The sequence below is a fragment of the Hordeum vulgare genome, chromosome 6H (genome assembly GCF_904849725.1).
Source record: "Hordeum vulgare subsp. vulgare chromosome 6H, MorexV3_pseudomolecules_assembly, whole genome shotgun sequence".
In the NCBI taxonomy this organism is placed as follows: Eukaryota; Viridiplantae; Streptophyta; class Magnoliopsida; order Poales; family Poaceae; genus Hordeum; species Hordeum vulgare.
Genome location: NC_058523.1, coordinates 169,709,756 through 169,730,889, shown reverse-complemented (window position 1 = coordinate 169,730,889; position 21,134 = coordinate 169,709,756). Strand labels below are relative to the sequence as shown.

Here is a 21,134-nt window from a genome sequence, read left to right as displayed (position 1 = left end):
TTTTTTTATTTTTATTTTTTTGATTTCCTCACATGGGACAATGCTCCAATAATGATGATCATCACACTTTTATTTACTCACAGCTCAAAGCTTAGAACGATGATGACTCTATAGGAAATGCCTCCGGCAGTGTACCGGGATGTGCAACGATCTAGCTTGGCGTATGATGTTGAAACATCTCGCTAGCTATCTTACGATCATGCAAAGGCAATATGAGAGTGACGGCACAAGTCATGAGACGGAACGGTGGGAGTTGCATGGCAATATATCTCGGAATGGCTATGAAAATTCCATAGTAGGTAGGTATGATGGCTGTTTTGAGGAAGGCATATGGTGGGTTTCTGCACCGGCGAAAGTTGCACGGCACTAGAGAGGCTAGCAATGGTGGAAGGTGAAAGTGCATATATACCATGGACTCACATTAGTCATGAAGAACTCACATACTTGTTGCGAAAGTTTTTATTAGTAATCGAAACAAAGTGCTAAACGCATACTCCTAGGGGAAGGGTTGGTAGGTGTTAACCATCGTGTGATCCCGACCTCAACACAAAGGATGACAATCAATAGATCAATTATGCTCCGACTTCCTAACATAGCGGTTCACCATACGTGCATGCTAAGTAAATCACTAACTTCAACACAAGTATTTATAGATTCACAACACCCTACTAACATAACTCTTAATATTACCAAATCCACGTCTCAAAACTAACTGAGAGGAATCAAGACTTCTCTTTCTACTCAATGCACATGAAGATGGAGGTTTTTGTATCCTCTTTGGTTACCTATCACCTTTGGAACTACTTTCATAGCATAATTCAACTACCAAGTCACGCACCGCCGTGCTCTAAAAGATCTAAGTGAAGCACATAGAGCAAAATTATCTGGCTCAAAAGATATAAGTGAAGCACGATGAGCATTCTAGCAAAATCACGATGAGTGCATGTCTCTCTCTAAAGGTGTGAAGAAAGGATGATTGTGACACAACAAAAAGAAAAGACTCCTATGATACAAGACGCTCCAAGCAAAACACATATCCTGTGGTGAATAAAAATATTGCTCCAAGTAATGTTACCGATGGATTGAAGACGAAAGAGGGGATGCCTTCCCGGGGCATCCCCAAGCTTAGGCTTTTTGGTGTCCTTGAATTTGGCTTGGGATGCCTTGGGAATCCCCAAGCTTGAGCTCTTTCCACTCTTTATCCCTTTGTCCATGAGAACATCACCCAAAACTTGAAAACTTCACAACACAAAACTTAAACAGAAACTCATGATATCATTAGCATAAGAAAACAAACTACCACCCCTTTAGGTACTGTAGCAATCTTGAACTATATTTATATTGGTGTTGGGATACTATATTCTCACTTTTCCATGGCTAGTAACCCCCGATACTATCCATAGTTTCATGAAAACAAGCAACCAACTCAGCAAAAACAGAATCTGTCAAAAACAGATCAGTCTGTAGAAATCTGTATACTTCATATACTTCTCGTACCTCAAAAGTTCTGAAACTTTACGACTGCCTCGGAAAAAGGCATATAAACCAGCATAAAAAAGAATCAACCCAAAATATCTTTATGAATAAAATAAAAAATCATCTCGTGAGGGAAAAGTTTCTGTCTTTTTCCAGCAGGATCAAACAACCATCATCGAGACTAGTCATAAAGGTTTTGCTTGGCTCAAACAGAAAAAGAAACACAAAAAACACAATCACAACAGAATTATGATGGTGTGGACACAACAAAACAGAAAGAAAAAGATAAATTCATTGGGTTGCCTCCCAACAAGCGCTATTGTTTAACACCCTTAGCTAGGCATAAAAGCGATAGAATCACATATCGTCGTCTTTGGTGCTCAAACCATAAGTAGCCCTCATCATGGATTCATAAGGCAATCTTATTTTATTTCTAGGAAAGTGCTCCATGCCCTTCTTTAGAGGAAATTGAAATATAATATTCCCTTCCTTCATATCGATGATAGCACTGATAGTCCTTAGGAAAGGTCTACCAAGAATAGTAGGGCACGTAGGATTGCAATCAATGTCAAGCACAATGAAATCGACGGGTACATAGTTTCTATTTGCAATAATAAGAATATCATTGATCCTTCCCATGGGTTTCTTGACAGTAGAATCTGCAAGATGCAAATTAAGAGAACACTCTTCAATCTCATTAAAACCCAGAACATCACATAAAGACTTTGGAATCGCGGAAACACTAGCACCCAAATCACACAAAGCATTGCATTCATAGTTTTTGATTTTGATTTTGATAGTAGGTTCCCACTCATCATGAAGCTTTCTAGGGATAGAGACTTCCAATTCAAGTTTCACTTCAAGAGATTTTATCATAGCTTCGATGATATGATCGGTAAAGGCCTTGTTTTGGCTATAAGCGTGTGGAGAGTTTAACATGGATTGCATCAAGGAAATGCATTCAATCAAGGAGCAACTATCATAATTGAATTCCTTGAAATCCAAAGTAGTAATTTCATTACTACTGAAAGTTTTAATGTCTTCTACTCCACTTTCAATGCTTTTAGCATCAAGATAGATGGACTCCGAATCATTGGGGCGTTTTTCCACCAAAGTGGATTCATATCCAGCCCCATCATCATTAGGTTTGACACAAGAAAACAAAGATTCAATGGGAGTCACACCAAGCGCTTTAAGATCTTCGTGCTTCTCATCACAAATTTTAGGTTTAGCAGCCATTTTATTGACTAAAGTAGCCTGTTTATCACAAATCTAGCATACCAATTTTTCAAGACGAGAAAACTGAGAATCTAGTGCAAGGAATTCTTTGGCCATATCATCAACTTCTTTACTCATAAAAGCCAGAAAAGAATTCTGCTCCTTCAGTTCTCTACGAAAGTAACTGTTGTATTCAAACTGTGTAGCCATGAAGCCTTTAACACTAGTTTCAATCTCTTCCAACCTTGCATAGTGAGCATCAAAATCCCTTGGTTGGGCCATGCAGGTCTTAGCACGCAGGCAAGCGGCCAGAAAGCAAGCAAGAGAAAAGGGCGAACGAAAAGGCAAATATTTTTTTGCAAATTTTTGTTTTTTTCAGAAGTGGGGGAGAGGAAAACGAGAGGCAAAAAAGTAAATGCAAGAGATGAGTTTGCGACACTTACTTGGATGAGTTCTTGACTTGATCCTCCCTGGCAACGGCGCCAGAAATTCTTCTGCTACGGCAACAGACAACAGTGCCAGAGATTGACACGTTGACAGAGGCTGGGCTTGCGTTGGTTTTTCCCTTGAAGAGGAAAGGGTGGTGCAGCACAGGAGCAGTAAGTATTTTCCTCAGTTTGAGAACCAAGGTATCAATCTAGTAGGAGAATCTCGCCAAGTCCAGAGTACCTGCGCAAACACAATCGAGCTTGCACCCAACACTATAAAGGGGTTGTCAATCCCTTCAAGATTGATTGCAAAGTGAGATCTGAAGGCGGAAAGTGCAACGAAGTAAAAGAGTAAGGCTGAAAATATGGTGTGGAGTAGACCCGGGGGCCATAGTGTTCACTTCAGGCTTCTCTCAAAATAGCAATTATTACGGTGGGTGAACAAATTACTGTCGAGCAAGTGATAGAACCGCGCAAGGTCATGAAGATATCTAAGGCAATGATCATGCATAGAGGCATCACGTCCGAGACATGTAGACCGATACTTTCTGCATCTACTACTATTACTCCACTCATCGACCGCTATCCAGCATACATCTAGTGTATTGAGTTCATGACGAACAGAGTAACGCCTTAAGCAAGATGACATGATGCAGAGGGATAAACTCAAACCAATGATGAAAACCCCATATTTTTACCCTTGATGGCAACAACATGATGCGTGCCTCGCTACCCCTTCTGTCACGGGGTGAGGTCACCGCACGGTATGAACCCAAAACCAAGCACTTCTCCCATTGCAAGAATCATAGATCTAGTTGGCTAGACAAAACCCACAACTCGAAGAGAATTACAAGGATATGAAATGATGCATATAAGACTCAGAAGAAACTCAAATAAGATTCTTAGATAATCTGATCATAAATCCACAATTCATCGGATCTCGACAAACACACCGCAAAAGAAGATTACATCAGATATATCTCCATGAAGATTTTGGAAAACTTTGTATTGAAGATCCAAGAGAGAGAAGAAGCCATCTAGCTACAAGCTATGGACCCGTAGGTCTATGGTGAACTACTCACGCATCATCGGAGAGGTCATGGTGTTGATGAAGAAGACCTCCTTATCCGAATCCCCCCTCCGGCAGGGCACCAGAATGTGCCCCAGATGGGATCTTGAGGAGACAGAAGCTGGCAGCGGCGGAAAAGTACTTTCGATGATCTCCTGGTTTTTTCTGGAATTTATGGGAATATATAGGCGAAAGACCTAGGGCAGGGGAGGCCCAGGGAGCCCACAAGCCTGGGAGGCGCGGGCCCCCTTGGCCGTGGCTAGGGGGCTTGTGGGGTCCCTGGAGACCCCATCACTTGGTTCTCAAGCTTTCTGATCTTCTTCTATTTCGGAAAAAAATCTTTTTGGAAGTTTCGTTCTGTTTGGACTCCGTTTAAAATCCTCCTTTGAAAAGGGTCAAAAACACGGAAAAAACAGGAACTAGCACTTGGCACTGAGTTAATAAGTTAGTTCCAAAAAACATATAAAAGGCATACAAAACATCCAAAGTTTGACAAGATAATAGCATGAAACCATAAAAAATTATAGATATGTTGCAGACGTATCAATATCCTCCTTCGACCGAAAAAAATCAAGGAGAAGAGTTCATCGCGTTTTACGATACGGAGGCGCCGCCACCTCATGTTCTTCCTCTAGAGGGCAGATCTGGTGTCCGTTCTGGGCTTCGGAGAGGGGAGATCGTCTCCATCCTCATCACCAACCTTCCTTCGTCGCCAATTCCATGATGCTCTTCACCGTTCCTGAGTAATCTCATTGTAGGCTTGCTGGACGGTGATGGGTTGGATGAGATCTATCATGTAATCGAGTTAGTTTTGACGGGGATTGATCCCTAGTATCCACTATGTTCTGAGATTGATGTAGCTTCTAGTTTGCCATGCTTAATGCTTGTCACTAGGGCCCGAGTGCCATGATTTCAGATCTGAACCTATTATGTTGTCGCCAATATATGTGTATTTTAGATCCTATCTTGCTAGTTGTAGTCACCTACTATGTGTTATGACCCGGCAACCCCGGAGTGACAATAGCCGGAACCACTCCCGGAGATGACCATAGTATGAGGAGTTCATGTATTCACCAAGTGTTAATGCGTTGGTCTGGTTTTCCCTAAGCACGTATGACTACAGACGGAATACATGCCTACATTAGATTGACGAACTGGAGCTAGTTACTTATCTCTCCTTGTTATAACTGTTGCATGCAGAATAGCATCCGGCATAATCATCCATCACCGATCCAATGCCTACGAGTTTTTCCTACTGGTCCTTGCTACGTTACTTTGCCGCTACTGTTGTTACTTTGCTCCTACTGGTTACTGTTGCTACTGCTGCTATCACACTACTTTGCTACTGATACTTTACTGCAGATACTAAATCTTTCAGGTGTGGTTGAATTCACAACTCAACTGCTAATACTTGAGAATATTCTTTTGCTTCCCCTTGAGTCGAATCAATAAATTTGGGTTGAATACTCTATCCTCAAAAACTGTTGCGATCCCTTATAGTTGTGGGTTATCAAGACCTTTTTCTAGCGCCGTTGCCGGGGAAGCACATCTATATTCCCTGAGTCACTTCGGATTTACGTCTGCTGATCACTATGAGGAATCCGATAGATCCAAGAACTAAAGTCTTGCCCTCAATTACGAGAACAGGTAAGGAACTGCCATCTAGCTCTGCACTTGATTCACCTTCAGTTATGAGTAAGTTTGCGACACCACCTCGTGCTAGAAATCTTGATATGTCGCCTGTGCTTGATGATGCTACTTCTGCTGCCCATGATGCTTATGATGATGCTATGCTTGATACTGCTTTGCCTGATGATGCTATCTTGATACTGCTTTGCCACTAGGTGCATTCCTTGATGCACAAATTGCTAGAGTTGCTGCTGAATGTGATGATACTTCTGAAACTGGTGATACTATTGAACTAGAACCTGCCATTTTGCCTGTTAGAACTAGCTCTCCTAGATTTGAATTTCCTGATATGCCTGAGTGTTATGTTATGGAGGGAGAGATAGCTGAGGACTTTCTTGCGTGTAAGGATAGCTATGATGTTGAGAAATTACTGCTCAAGTGGAAAGAAAAATCTCTGAACGCTAGGATGAAATACGACCCGAAGTTTGCTACTTCGCCTATCTTTGTGACCGATAAGGATTATGAATTCTCTGTCGACCCTGAGTTAATCACTCTGGTCGAATCTGATCCTTTTCACGGTTATGAGTTTGAAACGGTTGTAGCCCATCTTACCAAACTGCACGACATAGCCACCCTATTCACTAGTGAGGAAAAGATCCGCCGCTACTATATCCTCAAGTTGTTTCCTTTCTCGCTAAAGGATGATGCTAAGACTTGGTTCACCTCTCTTGCTCCTGGTTGTGTGCGTAGCCCCCAGGATATGGTCTACTACTTCTCTGAAAAATATTTCCCTGCCCATAAGAAGCAAGCTGCCTTGCAGGAAATATACAACTTTGGTCAAGCTGGAGAAGAGAGTCTCCCACAAGCTTGGGGGAGGCTCGTCCAGCTACTGAATGCTTTGCCTGATCACCCTCTTGAGAAGAATGAGATACTTGATATCTTCTATAATGGACTTACCGATGCTTCTAGAGACCACCTAGATAGTTGTGTCGGTTGTGTTTTTAGGGAACGAACTGTAGACCAAGCTGAGATCCTATTGAATAACATCTTGTGCAATGAGAATGCTTGGACTATTCCCGAACCACCTCCTAAGCCAACTCCAAAGAAAAGAGGTATTCTATTCCTCAGTCCTGAAGATATGCAAGAAGCTAAGAAATCTATGCAAGAGAAAGGCATTAAATCTGAAGATGTCAAAAATCTACCACCTATCGAAGAGATCCATGGTATTGATAACCCGATACAGGTAGTAGAAGTAAATTCTCTGCGTAGGTTTGATGAGAGTGATATTCCTTTTGATAAACCTGCTAGTCTATGCCTGGATGAATTTGATAACTTTGTTGCCAAACAACAGAGTTTCAATGATTATGTTAGCAGACAATTGGAACAAAATGCTCGTATGCTTAGTCATTTAAGTGCTTGTGTGGACAGAAATGTCAATGATCTTAAGCTCTTGAGTAAATATGCCTCTATGGTTACTACTCAAGTAGAACAAGTACTTAAAGCTCAGAATGACTTGCTCAATGAGCTGAATGACAATTCTGTCACAGTCGTTACTAGAGGCGGTAGAATGACCCAGGAACCTTTGTATCCTGAGGGTCATCCAAAGAGAATTGAACAAGATTCTCAAGGAGTTAGCACTGATGCACCTAGTCATCCTAGAAAGAAGAAGAAAGATGATAGGAACCTACACGTTAGCAACCCAGATGCTGATACACCTGAGAATCCAAACGATGTCTCTGTTTCTGATGCTAAAACACAATCTGGTGATGAACATGAGCCTAATGATAATATCAATAGTGATGTTCATGTTGATGCTCAACCTAGCAATGATAAGGATGTGGAGATTGAACCTGTTGATCTTGATAACCCACAACCTAAGAATAGAAGATACGATAAGAATGACTTCGCCGCTAGGAAGCATGGTAAAGAAAGGGAACCATGGGTTCAGAAACCCATGCCCTTTCCTCCCAAACCATCCAAGAAAAAGGATGATGATGATTTTGAGCGCTTTGTTGAAATGATTAGACCTGTCTTTCTGCAAATGCGTTTGACAGATATGCTCAAAATGTCTCCGTATGCTAAGTACATGAAGGATATTGTGACTAATAAGAGGAGGATACCTGAGGTTGAGATTTCCACCATGCTCGCTAATTATACCTTCAAGGGTGGAACTCCTAAGAAACTAGGTGATCCCGGAGTGCCCACTATACCTTGCTCCATTAAAGGTAACTATGTTAGAACTGCTTTATGCGACCTTGGAGCCGGTGTTAGTGTTATGCCTCTCTCTCTCTTTATCGTAGACTTGAACTGGATAAGTTGACACCCACTGAAATCTCTCTGCAAATGGCCAACAAATCAACTGCTTTACCTATCGGCATTTGCGAGGATGTGCCTATTGTGGTTGCTAACGTTACTATCTTAACGGACTTTATTATCCTGGATATTCTCGAGGACGATGCCATGGCGGTTATCCTTGGAAGACCCTTTCTTAACAATGCAGGGGCTGTTATAGATTGCAACAAAGGCAATGTCACTTTCCATGTCAACGGTAATGAGCATACGGTGCACTTTCCGAAGAAACAATATCGAGTACATTGCATCAATGCTATCGAAAAAACTTCATCGATTCTTATTAGGAGCTTTGAATGCCCTATACCTCCTGTTAAGATGAAGTATGATTTGCTTGTTGGGGAGATACACATCCCCATTGAGGTGACCTAGTGAATATTTGAAAATTCTCCGTTCTCATTTGCGATTCAAAAAAATTTGTCAGGGAGACTTGATCAACCTCATTGACGGATTTCTTTTGATGACCATGAGATGGATGAATCGAGGAGTCACAAACCTCTATTCCAAGCTTTCACCTTCGGTTGCTTAGAAGAAAAATAATAGATTTAGTTTACTTTTCCCTATTTTCTGTCTTAGCGTCCCGTAGAAAAGTACCCCGAAAATAGAAGTTCTCCGAACGTCCTGCAAATCAAGTATGTTTTTTTCTGAAATTTTTGAAAAATACTGAGACTAAGAGCTAGTCTGGGGGACGCGCGAGTGGGCCACAAACCCAGGAGGCCCGGCCACCCCCCTGGCTGGGACTGGCAGGCTTGTGGGACCCACATGCACCCCCTCCACTCATTCTAGCTCTCATCCACTTCTCCTACCTCCAGAAAAAATCGTTTCACAGCTCAAACCCGTGTTCTTGCTCTGCTTGCTGGGATTTTCGATCTCCTTGCTCAAAGCACCATTCTCCGAACTGTTTTGGGGAAATTACTCCTTGGTAAGTGACTCCTCCATTGGTCCAATTAGTTTTTGCTCTAGTGCCTTATACTTCGCGTATTTTTTCTGCCTTGGTGAACATGTTCTTGAGCTTTGCATGCTAATTTTAGCTGGTCCCAAGTAGTTTTGATGCGTAATATGGCCTCTAGCCACTTGTGGGAGTAGTTGCTATGAGTTTCGTTCAGCCTTGTTCACTTTTCCTTAAAGTCACTAAAAATTTCAGAGATAAAAAAGGGAAAAGATGAGGAGGTTCTTAAGAGGCTCTTCAAGCCGCGACCCCAAGGATGATGGAAGTGAGAAGAAACCCAAGTATCCGGTCCCTCGAGTTGCAGAAGTTCGAGCATGCGAGTGGCCAAGCGATGTGTTCTTACGCGCCACCGGACTTTATGAGGACTTCTATTACTTGGTGGAGAACGCAGGCCTTACCGCCTTCATTGAAGATAAGTGTCCGCAATACCTCCTCCTCACTAATATCTTGGTACAAAGCATTAACTTCTAACCGAGGAAGAATCCTCCTATGGTTGAGTTCAAATTATATGATATCCCCCAGCGCATGTCACTCCAGGATTTTTGCAATGTCTGCAAATTACCTTATGTTGGGGATATTCATGAACCTCGTCCACGGGACTTAAAAGCTTTCATCGATACTATTGTCGTAGGAGAGGAGAGAGGAGTGCCTTGCGCTAGAGCTGCTAGCATACATTTTCCCGTGCTTCGGTACTTCTCATTATTTGTATGTGGCCCTTATCTGTGGGAAAGCTGGGTCCCTTAGCTCCCCAGATCTTGCGGTCTTGCGCGAAGCCCTTTATAACGATAAAACTTATAGCTTAGGCGCTATAGTAGCTCAACGGTTGAACACGAACCGTTCTAAAGGCGTTGTCTATGGAGGTATCTATGCTACTCGTCTTGCTAGACATTTTGAGATACCTATTAGACTGGATGAGGAAGAAGAGATTCTTCTTCCTAAGAGATATTTTGATTATGACAGCATGGTTCGCCATGACTTTCTTGATAGAGATATAAATAGAAGGATGATTTATAACTTGGTATTTAGTCAGGGTACTCGTGAAACTATTACTTTTCCTGCTCCTTATTTGTTCAATCTTCATGCAAGCATGTACATTATTATGCCCTCGGACATCTACGCATATTGGGGCTTAGCCCAACCACAGGTGCCCGTGCCCGAGCCACCAGTCGAGTACCAGACGCCAGTTTATCAGTGGGAGCCAGAGGAGCTCACACAGCAGTGGGGCATCCTCAATCCACTCCGGAGTACCCCGGAGCTGGTTATTTCCCTCCTTGGGAGTAGACCAACTTAGGCCAAAAGCCTAAGCTTGGGGGAGTACGTGTTTCTCACCGACTTTACAGTCTTGCTTATGCTTTCACTTTGTTAGTCGGTATTCACACTTTGCCACTGTATCATCCATGCTAGTTTATTTCTTTTTCTCATTTTCTTTTCGTGTGTCTGTCTAGTTTGAGAAAACCCAAAAATATTTTCTTGTTCTTGTTTACCTTGTTGGGAGCTTTCCCGTGTAGATAGTTTTCTTTTTCTTTGGGTCAAGGTAGAAGACCATGGTTACAATGTTTAGTGGCTCTCGCATGCATATCCGTTTATCTGCTAAAAGACCATATTACTTTGTCTTCTCCTTTGTGTTTGCCTGCAGATTCCAGCTTAGTCCAATGCACGAGCACTCTTATTATTGTTCACATCGTTTGATCGTGTAAGTGAAAGGCAATAATGACGATATATGATGAAGTGACTGAGCCTGGAAAAGCTGGTATGGACTCGATCTATTTTGTTTTTGTAAATATGACTAGCTCATCGTTCCTGATTTAGCTTTGTTGTGAGAAAAACATGTTTGGAATGACAACTTAGAGATCATAGTTTCTCATGCCATGCTTAATTAGCTAGGAGCTTATAATGGTTTGTCTTGGCTGCCCACATGAATGTTGAGATGACTATGATGTAGTATGATATGATGGTATCCTCCTTTGAATGATTCAAGTGGCTTGACTTGGCGCATGTTTACGCATGTAGTTGAACCAAAATCAACATAGCCTCTATGATATTCAAGTTCATGGTGATTTATGTCCTACCCATGCTTGCACTCAATGTTGGTTAATTTCAATGCATTTTGATGACTGTTGTCGTTCTCTAGTTGGTCGCTTCCCAGTATTTTGCTAGTCTTCACTTGTACTAAGCGGGAATACTGCTTGTGCATCCACTTCCCTAAACCCAAAGTTGTTCCATATGAGTCCACCATACCTACCTATATGCGGTATCTACCTGCCGTTCCAAGTAAATTTGCATGTGCCACTCTCTAAATCTTCAAGAAATAATCTGTTTTGCATGCCCGAACCGCTCATGTGGTGACAGGGGGCTATCAGTATCTTCCACGCTAGGCGTGTTATCCTCGATATGTGTTTATTCACTACCATTCACGAGAAAGGGGCCGGTAATTGGAATGCCCAGTTCCATTCTCAAATCGAAAAGATAATTGCAACCAAAACTCCCCGTGGATTGATGTTGGTATGGACGGCACCCAAGTATTCGGCTAGTGGTGGAGTGTGATTGATTGGTGGTGGGGGAGTCAAAACTTTACTTTTTTGTTTGGGAACCGCCTATAGCATGTGTAGCGTGGAAGATGGTGAGAACTCTTAGTTATTGCGCTGACAATGAAAGCATGCCACCCAAAATTATTATCTCTGTTTTCAAAGCTTGAGCTCTGGCACCTCTGCAAAACAATGCTTCCCTCTGCGAAGGGCCTGTCTATTTATGTTCCTGTTGAGTCGTCCTCCTCTTATAAAAGCACCAATTAGAGAGCACCTCTGTCATTTTTATGCTTTGCTTTTAACTGTGTTGAGTATGACTATGATTGGATATTCTTTGCCATGAATTACAATGCTTAGTCAGCCCTTGGTGTTTGAAGGTGCGGTGCATTTAGGTTTTGCGGTCTCAGAAAGAGCTAGCAAGATACCATCTATTCGTACTGCTTCATGATTGTTTTGATTGAAGTGTTGATGTTTGAGACTTACTATTATTTGCCAGCTAGTTGATTATGTCATTGATATGAGTTTACCGTGAGACCTAGATGTCATTTGCTTTTCTGGTTTGCTTATGATCTTGCTGAAATTCTGGATATGAGTTAGGCATAATTGCAACAACAAGATCAAACAGAGTTCGTACAAGTTTTTCTTTTGTCTCTTTCAGTTTCTTAACTGAATTGCTTGAGGACAAGCAAGGATTTAAGCTTGGGGAGTTGATACGTCTTCGTCGTATCTACTTTTCCAACCTCTTTTGCCCTTGTTTTGGACTCTAATTTGCATGATTTGAATGGAACTAACCCGGACTGACGCTGTTTTCAGCAGAATTGCCATGGTGTTGTTTTTGCGCAGAAATAAAAGTTCTCGGAATGACCTGGAAATTTACGGAAATAAAAGTTCTCGGATTTTTTGTGGAATATATAAAAAATACTGGCTCAAGAATCACGTGGAGGGACGGAGCCAGGAGCTCACAAGCCCACCAGGCCCGCCCCCCTGGCCGGGCCTGGCATGCTTGTGAGCCCCTTGGGGCTCCGCCACCTCCAATTCCAGCTCTACATATCCTCCTTCGACCGAAAAAAAACAAGGAGAAGATTTCATCGCGTTATACGATACGGAGGCGCCGCCACCTCGTGTTCTTCCTCTGGAGGGCAGATCTGGAGTCCGTTCTGGGTTCCGGAGAGGGGAGATCGTCGCCATCGTCATCACCAACCTTCCTTCATCGCCAATTCCATGATGCTATTCACCGTTCGTGAGTAATCTCATCATAGGCTTGCTGGCGGTGATGGGTTGGATGAGATCTATCATGTAGTCGAGTTAGTTTTGACGGGGATTGATCCCTAGTATCCACTATGTTCTCAGATTGATGTTGCTACTACTTTGCCATGCTTAATGCTTGTCACTAGGGCCCGAGTGCCATTATTTCAGATCTGAACCTATTATGTTGTCGCCAATATATGTGTGTTTTAGATCCTATCTTGCAAGTTGTAGTCACCTACTATGTGTTATGACCCGGCAACCCCGGAGTGACAATAGCCGGAACCACTCCCGGAGATGACCATAGTATGAGGAGTTCATGTATTCACCAAGTGTTAATGTGTTGGTCCGGTTCTTTATTAAAAGAAGAACGTTAATATCCCGTAGTTTCCATTAGGACCCCGCTGCCACGGGAGGGATGGATAATAGATGTCATGCAAGTTCTTTTCCCTAAGCACGTATGACTACATACGAAATACATGCCTACATTAGATTGACGAACCGGAGCTAGTTACTTATCTCTCCGTGTTATAACTGTTGCATGATGAATAGCATCCGGCATAATCATCCATCACCGATCCAATGCCTACGAGTATTTCCTACAGGTCCTTGCTACGTTACTTTGCCGCCACTGTTGTTACTTTGCTGCTACTGGTTACTGTTGCTACTGCTGCTGTCACACTATTTTGCTACTGATACTTTGCTGCAGATACTAAATCTTTCAGGTGTGGTTGAATTGAAAACTCAACTGCTAATACTTGAGAATATTCTTTGGCTTCCCCTTGAGTCGAATCAATAAATTTGGGTTGAATATTCTACCCTCGAAAACTGTTGCGATCCCCTATACTTGTGGGTTATCAACGACGGAGATGATCCCGTCGGCATCGACGGTGCTGACGATGGGGACGACGGTGCCGACACTGTTCCATGATCTGCATGCTAAAGCTGCTTCCTACTCAGTGGGCGCTCGAGCTTGACTCGATTAGCTTAGCCACCTTTAGTTTTAATACCTACGTTCTGCTCGCATGCAGTCCATGCATTCTGTCCCCTCGTGTGCTGCATGGTACTGCATGCTTCTACAATCAGCATTTGTGCTACCCTATCTAAGTACTCCTGTTTGATATATAAAGCCCCAACATTTGTGCTGCCCCAGCTTAAAAAGCACTCCTTGTAACGTCGCATGTATCAACTCTACTTAGCGTTTGTGCTGCCAAATATTATGTTGTGTTGATGTTGCTTCATGAGTCAAACCCAAATTTCTGTCTGCTCTTGGAATGTTCGGGGTCTCGGTGACTCCAACAAATGCACCGATGTTCTCTCAGAACTTATCTCCATTAGCCCACACCTTGCCTTACTTCAAGAAACTAAGCTTCGGAATCCCGATGATTTCAAAATTCGCTCATTCCTACCACGGACCCTAGATCATCTTATAACCCTCCCTGCAACTGGGACAGCCGGAGGAACGCTATTCGCCGCAAATTCTAGGTTGCTCTCAATCATCTCCCACCAAAACCTAGTTTTCACCTCCTCCGCCACGATCACCTCCCCTACCCTTCCAGTTCCGCTCATTGTTACCAACGTCTATGCCCCATCACCCCGCGCCCAAAAACATGCCTTCCTCGATGAACTTGCCTATTGCCCAACCACCATCCACTACGCAATGGCTCATTATCGGCGACTTCAACCTCATCCGTTTCTCCGACGAAAAAAGGAAGGCCTCCTTCCACCATTAGGAAGCAAACACTTTTAACGCAACTATTGATTCTCTATCCCTCATCGAGTTCCCCCTTCTCGACAGATGTTTCACCTGGTCTAGTGGACGCGCCAAACCAACCCTTGAACGCCTTGACCGTGCTTTTGTTAACCTAGCTTGGAGCGATGCTTTCCCCAACAGAACTTTGTCCTCCCTAACCCGTTTCATCTCTGACCACGTCCCTCTGCTCGTTCATATTAACACCTCGCTACAGGCACTTTCGATTCGAATCTGGTTGGACAATGTCCTCGGAGTGCCATAGGATCGTCCAACAGTGTTGGGCCCTGTCATCTGCTGATAACATAGGCGCCTCAAGGAACGCATCCAACAAACTAGTTAGAGTGCTCAAAACCACTAGACAACGACTCAAACTTTGGGCTAAATCAAGGGATCCCCCGCATGTGCGTGACGACAACTGCAAGAATATCATCCGTTGCTTGGACCTCAAGGAGGAACAACATCCTCTATCCCCTGCTGAGCGCGCTCTGCGCTCGGTGTCTGTCTCTGTTCTCCAACGTACCATTCGGGAAATTACAGCCTACTAGCGCCTTCGCGCCAAAATCAGAACCACCATCAACGGTGGCAAAAATACAAAATTCTTGCACGTGTCTGTCTCCCAGCGGCTTCGCAAAAACTCTATCGTCTCTTTAAACCACGACAGACAAACCGTTTCCTCGCATACCCAAAAAGCTTCACTACTCAAAACCTACTTCACTCAAATTTTAGGTCGCCCCCCTGCCACTGTGTGGAACTTCGACCTCGCCAGTCTCTACCCTAACCCTGTCTCACAATTAGCATCGCTCTATGCTCCCTTCTCCGAAGATGAGATCAAGCTAGCCTTGTTCCAAATGAACCCCGTGGCTAGCCCGGGGTCGGACGGCTTTGGCCCAACCTTCTACAGAAAATTCTGGTCCCTGATTAAACCAACCATCCTCAACTTCTTTTCTGATTTCTTCCGCAACCAATCTCAACCAGAAAGGCTAAACCAAGCGCATATAATTCTACTGCCAAAAAGGACTCGTCAGGGACACCTGACTCCTTTCGACCGATCTCTTTGCAGAACTGCCCCATCAAGGCAGTCGCCAAAGTGCTCACTAACCGAGTCAAACCCTTCATCACAAACCTTGTCCATACCGACCAAGCTGGCTTCATCTCAGGTCGAAACATTGCGGAAAATTTTGTATACGCAAGAGACATCATCAACTCGTGCCACCTACGCAAGAAACCAACTATGGTCATTAAACTGGACTTCCGTAAAGCTTTCGACTATATCTCCTGGAAATCATTTTCCACTATCCTGCTAACGAGGGGTTTCCCTGCCTCCTGCTGCACGTGGATTCAAAGCATTCTTGCCACTAGCAAATCCGCTATCGTGCTAAATGGAGTCCCCGGGGACTGGATCAACTATAAAAATCGTCTCCGGCAAGGCGACCCCATACCCCCTTACCTTTTCATCATTGTTGCCGACCTTCTACAACAACTTATCCGGCAAAATAACATGCCTCTAGACCTTCACCACCCTATCTACACCAACCTCCCCCCACCACATTACAATACGCCGATGATACGCTAATCATCGCTGAAGCTTCCACCTCCGCTGCTTGTGCGCTCAAATCTATCTTCCAGGACTTTGGCCTAGCGACGGGGCTTACAATCAACTTCGCAAAAACCGCATTCGCCCCCCTTCATGTACCTTTAGATCAGGCCACCGCTATCGCTGCCATCCTCTAGTGTGACACCTCCTCCTACCCTCAAATCTACCTTGGTCTCCTGCTCTCCCCCACTAGATTGCCCCACAATGCATTCCTCCCTATAATTCAAAACTTTAAACGGTATCTCGCCGGCTGGAAAGCCAAACTGCTTAATAAGGGTGACCGGGTAACTGTCCTCTCTGTTGTCCTAGACCCACTAGCTACCTACTTCATGACCGTCTTCCTTATCCCTAAGAAAGTTCTCAAGTCCCTAGATGCATTTCGCAGGGCCTTCTTCTGGGCAGCTGAGGAAACTTATATGGGTTCTCAATGTCTAGTTGCTTGGAAAAACGTTTGCAAACCGAAAAAGTTTGGTGGTTTGGGTTTGAAAAACTTGCGTCAACAAAACATTTGCCTCCTCATGAAGTTCTCTGCCAGAGCTGTGACCAACAACATCTCTCCATGGTCGGACTGGGTGGCCTTACACCACCCGAATGTTTTCCTAAAACCCGCCACCCACACCTCCTTCCCCTGTAAAACTATAACCACCCACTTACCAACCCTACAACATATCTCCTTTGTTCTAACCAACAATGGATGCCAAACTTACTTTTGGCTAGACACTTGGCTATCTCACTGCCCCTAGCCACCGCCTTCCCCAACTTATTCACCCACTCTAAACAGCAGCACGCCCCGAGTGGCCTCTATTCTTCGTGACGGTTTAGTTTCTAACCTGCGGAATCGCCTATCCTCGGTGGCTTCGTAAGAAATGGTTTACCTGTTGTTGTTGTTGTTGTTGTTGTTGTTGTTGCAGGACTTCATACCATCACGGAGGACGATGAAAGATTCCTTCACGGTGGACTACCATTTACCACCAAGACGGCGTACAAGCTCCTCTCCATCGAGCCGCATGAAGACCCTCACGCTTCACCCATTTGGTTCTCTGGGTTCCCTCCAAGGTCAAAGTGTTTGCATGGCTGCTCTTCCGGTCGCGGCTCAACTGCAAGGCCAACCTGCACCAGAAGCGCATCTCCCCGAACTCCCGCTGCTCGCGCTGCAACCATGATTACGAGGATACCGACCACATCTTCCTCCGCTGTCCTCTGGCAGGCAGGATTTGGCAGTGCCATGGGATCACGACGCCAGACTGCGTTGACAAGCTATGGGACATCCACGATCCAGTATACCCCACGCGGCCTATCTGGCCCTTCATCCTGCTCCTTATTCTCTGGATATTTGGGACGCCTGAAATGTCAAGACGTTTCGCTCCATTCATCTACACTCTGCTACTTCTATTAGACTAATGATCGAGGACCTTGACCTTTGGTCACACAGGCTATGTAATAATGCGGACAAGGAAACCGCTTTCTGGTGATGGCTATTCCTCTCCTCACGCGCATGGGTTCCCATGTAATTCTGCAACTCGTAATCAGCCGCGGCTGCATTACCTTTGAGCAATATATTCAGGTGGGGGAACCCCCCCTCCCTTGATTCCTTAAAAAAATGTGTTCATATGAATAGAATATGCGTGGACGTGTTTATTTAAACGAGTGTAAATGTATATGTAAAAAAGAAGTCCTTCAAAATTTTGGGCGTTATCGGGGTGCTTCGTAATGGCCACAACCGCCCGTCGTTGTGCGCAGCCCGGATCCAAGAGACGAGAAGCACGCAGGCACATGTTATGTCAAGTCATCACCCCTGTCCATGCTTCGGCATGTATGGAAGACGACGTACCCAGGTATGCACGAGCCGGTCGATCTTGGTTTCCCTCCGGCTTTTCCGGTCACGTGGCAGCTCCAATCGTACTCCTATATGTTACCACTCTCCCTGCGCGCATGCGGGCGGAGACCGGAATGGTGGAGCGTTGAAACTGAGCAGAGAGGGCCCCTGGACAGCATGGTGGTCATGGCCCGAGGAAAACGACGGGTCATGCCGTGGCCGCACCAGGCGATCTCACTGTATGCATGCATATCATCATATATGCATGGGGAAGATTGCGCTCATCTTTAATCCTTTTTCTTGTTCGTCTCTTTCTCTACGCATGCATGCACCTTCGCTTTGTTTATCCATGTTGCCTTGATACAGGCAGGGCGGTCATGAAAGCTGTACGATCGATCAGTTCACCTCATCATCATCATGGCTAAGCATCAAGCCCATGACGTGGCCACCTGCGTTGGCCGGCCCGTTCTTGGTCTCTTGGTAGTCTACGTAGTACGTACGGTCGGTCTACGTGTGTACAGTGGTAGTCCTACTGCCTGGCTTGTTTATAAAGACGCCGAGGTGGCCGGGGGACAGGGAAACAGGCACACAGCACCTGAGTGATTGGGGATCCAAGGTAATAGCACGTGAGTCGGGACTCGTGAGAGTGTATGAACAAGCTGGAGCTGGACGACCGCATGTTTGCCGGCAACGGCGACGTCGGGCAGCGCCCCGCCGTGGCAACTTTGATGCCACCAGTTGATACTCATGTTCCTGTTACCTCCACCATGGGTACGTACGTGCTTGTTCACTGCATGCGCTATGTTACTTCTATACTACAGTTTCACTACATGCATGTTGCTAACTTGGATCCATCGGCGCTTCCTAGGTGCCGGCGGGGGCTTATTCACGGCGGCGCAATGGGTGGAGCTGCAAAGGCAGTCGCTCATCTACAACCACATGGCCGCCTCGTCGCCTATCCCCTCATACCTCCTCTTCTCCGATATCAACCCGGATGCCGCCGCCGCCGCCGCGGCGCCTACCCAGCAAGCTTCATCGTTGTACTACTGCTGCTACTACACCCCCCTCCTTGTCCACCATTACCAGGCTCAGCAGGCAGCGAGTATGTCAATGCTGCTGCAGTGCATGCAGCAGGCAGTGGCGCGGAGGAGGTGCGGCCGTACAGACGGCAAGAAATGGCGCTGCGCCAGGGACGCCGAGCCCGACCAGAAGTACTGCCAGCGCCACCTGAACCGCGTCGGCCGGGCACGGCCCCCTGCCCCTGCAAGAAAGCAACAGCACCAGCATGCTGCTGCTGCGGTGGATGCTCATCATCGTGACCGGGACAAGTCCGCCATGACCGCCCCTGCGGCCACTTGTACCAGTCATGGTAACAAGTCTTCCGGGAATACGATGCGGGAGGACGACGACGACTACACGCGAGGTTTCTTGGACTTCACCGGTGGAGTTTGCCTTCCGGAGCAGCGAGAGAACCGGCTCAGCCTCAACTACGACAACATTGTCGAGCTCTACTGCAATAGGCAGGTGGTCGCCACGCCCACGGTCACAGCATCGGCGGCGTCGACAACAACGGCCAAGGATGACGACGCCATCGATCATCGGGCGGGAGCAACCTGGGTGGGCATCGGGGGACCCCTCGGCGAGGCGCTCGGTCTCGCCGTAGAGATTCAATGGCCTGCTGGCTCCACCTAGCTCCATACATGATGTTCTAGTGCAATTCGAAGTGTATCCGTACGCGTGTGTCTCCTACTACCGGGTTCGAAATGGCAAGTTCGTTTTAACGTGCTAGATAAATATCATCAACCTGTGATTCGACTGTGAAATCTAGCGATAGGTTAAGCGTGTGCGCTCTCAGAGGGACGCGTTCCGTACGTGTTAATATAGCCAGGTAGGTTACAGGTTTGTTAGGAGTAGATTGACCTCCAAATCACATTTCAACAGCCCTAATAGATTATAAATCAAACTACTTATATCTATCTAAACGGTTTATACAATCATCGTATAATACATTGTTCAACACTCCTCAATCACAACTATTTAAGTTGAAATGGTGTCTAAAAGATGCTACTTGGTGTACTCAGAGTGTATTAGTGAAACCATTCGGTATGAATTGCATGTTCAACTATTTGTTGGCTACCCTTTCATGAACAAAGTGATAGCCAGTTTCAATATGTTCAGCCCTAACATGGAAAATAGGATCGGCACACAAGTACGTAGCATCATTCGGATGTTGGACACCCAACTTTGTCAACATGCATATTTTGCATCCATATAATTTCAGCAATGACATTTGCTAAGGCCTTATATTAAGCTTATGTGCTTGATCTGAATACACACTAGTAGAAAACGGGATATTAGTCCCGCTTCCACAGGGGCTTTAGTCCTGGTTGTGTAACCGTGACTAAGCCTTCGGGACTAAATCTCCCACCTTTTAGTCTCGGTCGTGTTGTAAATCGGGATTAAAGGGGGTCCATGTGGCCGCTCTGGAGTGCTCGGGCAGGAGGATATTTAGTCCGAGTTGGTAACACCAACTGAGACTAAAGAGCTCCACGCATTTTGGGGGCGCGGGGGGGGGGGGGGTGTGGGTTGGAGGGGTATAGGGTTTAACGGTTTTATTTTGTGTTTCTTTTTTGTGTTAGAACCAAAACCTTTTTTCTACTAGTGTCTGTGCGTCGGCCACCTCTACGCTAGCTACTAATAGCAATAAAGAAACTGTTACACAATATTGCCATGAATATGAGAAGTGACCTCTTTCTCCATTCTTGGTTGAAAACAAGTTTATCTCTCATGCATATATACAATATATATCTCTCACGATCCCTAATATCTAATTATCAACATCCACTATCACTTGTTGATGGTATCCTCGGGTTGGTGATATGACCTCAACAAGGAAGAATCCCGTCAATTCCTCTTGAATTGCTCGTATGCGATTCGCTGGTAGGAGTTCATCCTGCTTCCGTTGGATCTAATTTAAAGAAGGGGGTCAATATGAAACTCAACAAAATTGATGGTAATAAAATAAAATTGTGAATATTTTTTACGTACGTAAAACTCTTCAAAATTTCTGCCTGTCTCACAGG

At 45.0% G+C, this 21,134-nt stretch overlaps 1 protein-coding gene across 1 annotated transcript; it reads left to right on the top strand.

Moving 5' to 3' along the window:
- The first annotated feature begins 18,931 nt into the window (after positions 1–18,931).
- On the top strand, positions 18,932–19,939 carry LOC123404814 (growth-regulating factor 6-like). The gene has a single exon (XM_045098761.1). The coding sequence runs from the start codon at positions 18,991–18,993 to the stop codon at positions 19,741–19,743; it is 753 nt and encodes a 250-aa protein (XP_044954696.1). The 5' UTR covers positions 18,932–18,990; the 3' UTR covers positions 19,744–19,939.
- Positions 19,940–21,134: the final 1,195 nt, after the last annotated feature.

Coding starts and splice junctions, on each gene's coding strand:
- LOC123404814 (XM_045098761.1), top strand. CDS start 18,991: ATGGCCGCCTCGTCGCCTATCCCCTCATACCTCCTCTTCTCCGATATC.